The sequence below is a fragment of the Lygodium microphyllum genome, chromosome 21 (assembly GCF_053477565.2).
Source record: "Lygodium microphyllum isolate KBCC chromosome 21, Lygodium_microphyllum_v1.1.10, whole genome shotgun sequence".
In the NCBI taxonomy this organism is placed as follows: Eukaryota; Viridiplantae; Streptophyta; class Polypodiopsida; order Schizaeales; family Lygodiaceae; genus Lygodium; species Lygodium microphyllum.
The window spans coordinates 26560425-26567836 of record NC_141155.1 but is presented as its reverse complement, the minus strand read 5'-3'; the positions used below and the strand labels follow the sequence as shown (position 1 = coordinate 26567836).

At 42.8% G+C, this 7412-nt stretch overlaps 1 protein-coding gene across 1 annotated transcript; it reads left to right on the top strand.

The window, feature by feature from the left end:
- The first annotated feature begins 211 nt into the window (after positions 1-211).
- On the top strand, positions 212-1315 carry LOC148017835 (stress-response A/B barrel domain-containing protein UP3-like). Its single transcript, XM_087662161.1, has 2 exons — positions 212-1052; positions 1141-1315. Exon 1 carries the CDS (start codon positions 335-337, stop codon positions 1004-1006), a length of 672 nt encoding a protein of 223 aa, XP_087518287.1. The 5' UTR covers positions 212-334; the 3' UTR covers positions 1007-1052; positions 1141-1315.
- Positions 1316-7412: the final 6097 nt, after the last annotated feature.

Genomic DNA, 7412 nt, shown 5'->3' with positions numbered 1-7412 from the left:
CTAACTTTTTCTGCTTGTTTCAAATCTTGGCAGCATTCGAGAGGTGGGAAAAGCGGCTGCGAGAAATTTCAGCCATTACGCAATAATCAATGCAACCTCTTGATTCTGTTTTCGATTATTATATTGGCAACTTGCAAGCCCTTGTGATTGATTACGTGTCGTTGTAACTTGTTTTCCTAGGATAGAATAGTTTCTTGACCGGTCTAAGGCAAGGCAAAGCAGGTGTTGACATCGGAATATGTTAGCGAAAAAGTCTGAGTGGGTGCGCGAGTGAACGAGCGATACAGTCTGAGCGAGTACGTGAGTGAGCGGGCGAGAGGGAGCGGCGGCTGGCATGGCAGTGTGTGTGGTGGAGCATGTGGTGCTCTTCAGAGCGCGAGAGGATGCGCCAAAAGAAGCCCTCGAGGCCTCGATCCACAATCTCAGGGCCTTGCGCGAGCTGGAGGGCGTCATCTTCCTGCACGCAGGCCCTGCCACGGCCGCCTTCCATTCCTCCTCTGCGGATCTTATCAACCAAGCAGGGCATGAAGAAGCAGCCTGGACGCATGCGCTGTATGGCCGCTACCGCGACAGAGCCGCCCTGGACGCCTACTCGGCCCACCCGAGGCACCTCGAGGTAGTCGCGCAGGCCAACGCTGTGTTCCAAGCCAAGATGGCTCTCGATTGGGAGGCCCTGGTTCCCCCTGAGTCCATCAGGGTTTTTGGCGGTGCCGCCGCTCGCATCGCCTTCGCAGAATGGAAATCGCGCGGCAGCGACCGCCCCGAGGTCTGTAGCCATGCCCTCCTCGCCACCATCGACTTCCCGGGCCTCGTTCTGCAGCATACCGCAGGCCCCAATTTCTCCCCTGGCCGTGCCCGGGGCTACCATTGGGGCTTCGCCGCACAGCTTTCGAAGAATCAACAGAAGAAGGACATCGATCTTAACCGGTTGGCTCAGGTATCGGAGGTACAGAGGCTTCTGCTTATTGATGTTGTCATAGAAGACATGCGAACAGCTAATATGTGAAGGAAGCGATGGTTGTCCAACAACAGAATCAAGTCCCATTTCAAAGGTGATCTATCCAGCCGGTATGCTTTTGTGTGTTCTATTGCTGTGTCTTATATCTTTCTGTCCGTGACGATAGTCATCTGTGCTCACAGAGGCAGCAGAGACATAATGGTAGGCTTTCTCGGGAGCAGCATATAAGCTGTATGCCTCAATCAAGATGCAAATGATGTCAGGTTTATATGCCCAAAACTCTGAAATAAAGGGTTTCCCAACTGTACACAAATCTAGTATTCCTGTTTCTATTTCAATCTTCGTTTCACCCATCAACCGCTCTTTTGAGAGAGAGAGAGAGAGGGAGGGAGAGCGAGGGGTGATCGGGGGCGCGGCGCCTTCCAAGGGTTGGGTCTCGGCCTCTCACGACTAGGGCATCGGTTGCTTGCATACAGTTGCAAAAATATAATTAGGATGATAATCAAATGCCTCGTCCTATCCACACCTTCCAGGCTCATTTGGACTCATGGCCACTAGATATGTAAAATACGGAACTTATTGTCGATATAATATATAGCTCCTCGCATTTTAACTTGAGCGTATCCTACAATAGTTGCGTTCAATTTTTTACTTGCATGTGCATTAACCAATTGGCTACAACGATCTTTTAAACCCTCAAACATGTCCTTTCTAATAGAGAGACTTGAGTAAGGGAGTGATGGAATGAATATTGTCCCTCATGGCTAGCTTGGACATATAAACCTACTCTTACTTCATGGATAGGGGGCATGAATCCTAAGCACATAGATATGCAATCATTGCATTCGTAATCTCAAACCCTTGATGTAACTTTGAATAGAAGCTTAGGCTCTATTATCAACACAAAAGTGATTTTTTGTTCGACTAATCTTTGCCTTTATTTCGATTTAGCTCACGCTTATTCCTCAAACATTTCTCTTTGTTATGAGTTGTCTATCTCACATCTATATTTTGCATATTAAATCATGTCGAGCATTCTCACAATGGTGGGACATTGGATGAAGTCTTATTGTTTCAAGAGCTTCCCTCTTTCGTAGTTTGTGGTTATCTCTCATGTAGTTGGCTCATACTCTAGCTTCTCTTGAGCTTCAATCTCTGATCTCTAGCCGATACACCTCTCTCCATGTAGCCAAGAAGGAAAAGAAGAGAAATGAAGGAGAAGTTACTTCATCCTCACAGCTCCTCGCTCCCTTACTCCCTTTCTCACTCTAAATAGGGCGATTGAGATGTAAACACACCACATGGTTTGGAAGAGTGAATAAAAAGAAAAAGGAAGGTGAGAATGGAAGCAAGAAGATCTTGTCCCACTTGGTCCCTCATTCCTTGTTAGTTCCACACTCTTTCTCACGCAAGCAATTATTATGGTGGAAGCAAGAAGAAAGAGAAGACTATATTTTTTTAGTTGCAATTAGCCTTGGCTCCTTTTCTCCATCTTTTGATTAGTCTACTCGAACTTCTTTGTTTGATGTTCGATTGCTTTGAACATTCTTTGCCTTTTTACTTTAACAAAAACCATATCCATTCTTTAGTAGCCTTCCATGTTTGGGTTTATCATTAGTTCCCTCGAGGTAAGAAATAGCCCTTGGCACTTCGTTACAAGGTAGAAAGTCGTAGCAAGAAGCAAAGGTGTCAATGCCACGATCACAAATTGTGAAGAGATATTGGATGGGATGGAAGTTGCTAAAGATAACAAGGTGGACGTTGATAATGATGGGTGTGTCTTTGAGATGCACTTGAAATAAAATATAATGCTCTCCCTAACTTCGTTAGTAGTAGCAAGTAGCAAAGGTGTCAATGCCATGATCACAAATTGTGAAGAGATGTTGGATGGGATGGAAGTTGCTAAAGATAACAAGGTGGACGTTGATAATGATGGGTGTGTCTTTGAGATGCACTTGAAATAAAATATAATGCTCTCCCTACAAGTAATGCTTGATCCAATCTCTAATCATATAACTACTAGTGGCGCATACTGATGCAATGTGATTGGGAGATGGGTCAAGCCAAAACCACTTAGGTATGTCCCACTCTTAAGGGCCTAATCAGTGAAAGGATAGATGTGCAATGAAATCTAGGGTCATAGGTCTACCAAGCAAGCCGATTAGGGATATCTTTGTCCTTGATGTGTCTTGAATTTATGATGTGGGGAAAGATGGGCTAGCAGATTAAAGATAGAGCTAATAGATTAAGGCCATTGAAACCTCTAACTTGAGGACCCTTAGGTATAGTGCTTAGTATGTGTTTCTAACTATACATGGAGCATTTTCTCTCTTTTATGAATCATATTGTGTTTTTTCTTTCTTTTTCTATCTTTTCTTTTGACTTTCATTTGTCATGCAAAGACCATAAGGTTTGAGCAAGGTAATCCTCATGCCTTCATAGCTACTTCATCTAAATGCAAGATTACAAAAGGAAGAGATGAGAGAAATAGGTGTGGGTCATATCCTCAAGCAACCCCAAAGTATACTCTCGAGAATGTAGCAGATAGAATGAGCCCAGCCATTGTACTCTAGTCACACTCCACATTCACATCAAAAGTATGAGGGTGGTAGCCAAACACTCTAGGCTTTTCTTACAGTAGAAGTGATATAAATAGTTTCAAGTAACAAAGGCTAGATTTAGACAATTATTGAATGTTTTGACTAAGGCAATGAACAATAGTACCAAGTCCTTTTGTCTCTATACTTGATGCCCTCCAACTCTCCCTTGTCCACCATTTTACCCATTAGACAAAAGAGTGGGTGTGTGGTTCAGACAAGCAATAAAGGGCTCTAGGGATAGGCTCGCCTCACACCTTTTGCACACCTGAAATGGATCAAGAAGTGATCCCTATTATTGGTTTGGGATTAGAATAATAGGTAGGTGTAGTACATTTGGGATCTTCAAGATGTTAAATCTACCATGCATATTAGGATCAAATGAGACATCATGTTAACTTGGGTAGGAACAACCCATCAAAGCAACTCTTTCTTTTATAATTCTAGTGCAAAAAGTGAACCACGTGTGGTCATTTATCCAATGTGTTGCACCTCCATGTGAATTGTTCTTAATAAGCTTCCTTGGATCTAAGTTCATGTTTTGATCTCTAGGCTTTGTCGTCATATTGGCCTTTGTAGAAACCACTTTACTTGCGTTTAAAAGTATCATCTCCCACCTACGAAAGTTATTGTGTTGATGAGTGGTGGATATATGAAAAAAATTTTGAGGTTTGAGGGATTACAAAGTTAAAGGCAATCAAATCAACATCCCTACCTTGTGTAGATTTGAATGCATTAGCGCACACTTCAAATCCTTCTAGCTCATCAAAATTTTCCATCTTCAAGGATATTTTGTTAGGCACATGCTACATGGAAGATCTAAAAATTTTGATCATGCAACTATCTACTTCTAGGTTACTATGGGCTCTCCATTATTTTGTTCATCACTTTCCTCTATGATCTATCTGGTTGGTTTATGTCCCACATAAAATTGAAGATTCCTAGTGGAGAAACTATTCTTGGTTATTGTAGTGCCTCTATTAGCTGTTATTTTAGCTCCTATGGTCCATTGCTAGAACTAGACAACCCTTCTGATATTGTTGCCATAATGAGGCTCATATCCTTAATTTCCTAGTTTGTATAGCCTGTATTCTTATAATTTTTTATGAGATCTTATTCGGCAGTGGAAAGTGAGGCCCTAAACCATGAGATAATAGTAAGAAGACCAACTAGCTTGAGGATCATGTAATATTTCCGTAATGAAATATTAACGACTCTAGACCTCGCGCAAAAGCGGTTCAAAGTAATCTCCCGCAATGGAAAAACCTTGGGCTAAGTGCTTCATCCTCGTGCATTATCAACACCAGCCCCGTGTTGTGCATAAGAGACCATGGCTAAAAATCATAGCCCACGCGGGAACACCCCTTTCAAGGGACAAAAGAGATAATGAATTAGTTGTAATTTTTTTAAAAAATTTCCTCCCCTTCAGCCATTGCATGGCGGGGAGAGGGAGTATGTGTGGAGTAGGTGTTATGGAGGTGCATGGGGAGGGAAAGCATGCTACCTGCCACTTGTGTGTCCCCCTCCCCCCCCCAAGCTTGGAGGGGGGATGGTCCGAGCATTGCTTGGTTAGTGCGTGCAGTTCTTGTTGCCTCGAAATAATCTTCCATGGATTCAATCCATACCTCGGCGTCAGTTTGGATGGTCCTTCCCTTACCATCGAATTCAGGTGGCTTGATTTGTTTGAGAATGAACTTTTTCTCTTGAATTACAGCCGTACTTGGTGCAGGAATCGGGCCATCCCCCCTCCAAGCTTGGGAGGGGGGTTTATATGGTGTGAAGGGGGGGGAGGGTAGCCACACAAGTGGCAGGTAGCATGCTTCCCCTCCCCATGCACCTCCATAACACCTACTCCACACATACTCCCTCTCCCCGCCATGCAACGACTGAAGGGGAGGGAAATTTTTAAAAAAATTATAATTAATTCATTATATCTTTTGTCCCTTGAAGGGGTGTTTCTACGTGGGCTACGGTTTTTAGCCACGGTCTCTTATGCACAACGCGGGGTTGGTGTTGATAATGCGCGAGGATGGAGCACTTAGCCCACGGTTTTTTCGTTGCAGGAGATTACTTTGAATCGCTTTTGCGCGAGGTTTAGAGTCATTAATATTTCGTTGCGGAAATATTACATTCTCTTCCCGAATCGAGATGTCCTCATCTCGAGAAGATCTGGGGGTATTGTTGGTTGAGAGTACTTTCATCCATCCAAGTGGCATCCTCTTTGGGGTAATCTTTTCCTGGATGAGGTATTCTCTCAAGGTCCTGGATCTCAAATGCCTCTCCCTAACATCTAAGATCCTGTCAGGCCGTAGCTCAAGGACTCCTTGGCTCGGCATTACAACTTGTTGATCATCAAGCACATGACTAGGGTTAGATACATACTTTTTCAATAGACTGATATGGAATACATTATGAACTTTTAGGTTTTCAGGGAGTTGAAGTCTGTAAGCATTAGGCCCTAGGCACTTGAGAATCTTGTAGGGTCCACAATACCTTGGACTTAGCTTTTTGCATTCACCCAAGGATAGGGAACTCTTCTTTGGACGTACGCAAATGAAGACCATATCACCTTCAACGAAGGATCTGTCTTGACGTTTCAGGTCCGCGTAAGCCTTGTGTCTGTCCTTGGGGGCTTGGATGTCGTGTCTTATTGACTTGATTTGGTCATCCATGTCATCCAGCATCTGCTTTGAAGCTTCAATCCTCAAGGTTGGATCTAAAAAGCTTAAAGTAGTACCTCAATCGTGCCCATACAATGCTTGAAAAGGGGTAATCTGAATGCTTTGTTGGTAAGAAGCATTGTAGGCAAACTCAACCAGTGATAAATATTGAATCCACTTTTTGGGTTCACGACAGCAGTGTGCCCTAAGCATATCTTCAATGACTTGGTTGACTCGTTCTGTTTGACCATTAGTTTGGGGATGATAAGCTATACTGAAACAAAGTTGAGTCCCAATGGCCTCGAAGATAGCCCTCCAGAAGTGTGATGTGAAGAGAGAGTCATGATCACTAATGATTCTTTTGGGTAACCCATGTAGTTTGAAAATCTCCTTGATGAATAACCTTGCGATATCTATTTCTTTGAGAAAAGTTCCCGGCCAACCGGGACCACCCTTCCGTAGGACGGACCTAGAATCACGTCCACCGCACTTTCCTTGGGTTGGTTTAGTTATCTAATTACCTACCACATTTAGTTTGACAAGCAAAAATAACTTCCTTAATTACCCATTTAATCACTCGCTCCTTCACATAACTTAGGCACTGATACAGAAAAGCAATGTCAAGCAAGTTCCTTTTTTAACATTTGATCTTTATTTATCAGTCTTTGGAATACATCAAATATCCTACCCGAAGGCTATTCCAAAGTGCATTGGAAAATTTATATACTTATTCGATCTACAAAGTTTAGTTGCATGTCGAGTATTTGCAATTGCTTGCACTTCCGTGATCAAGGGTAGTTGCAATTCTGAACGTATGATGCATAAGTAAAAAGACGGAATTGCGCAAAGGCATCCTTGTTGCATCGCGCAAAGGACAGGGCATATAACACATAATGCACTTATGTAATAATTTCCTAGTTGTGACTCGTGTATAAGATAATCGTAGACGCCCATTAAATGATGTCCAAATAGTCGCAATGCATGGAAAGGATTTATGAACTTTGCAAATTGCATGCAATGATAGTTCCATTTTAGGTTGGGTTAAGTGCTAAAGGAAGGATTAAATCAATGATGGACTCATGGCATTCGCTCATGCATGGAGTTCTTTTATCAAAGTTTGAATTTGGGAAAGGATGCATATTCATATTAAAGCTTGAATTCAATACATTAAACGTAGGGTTTATAATAATAGTTCTG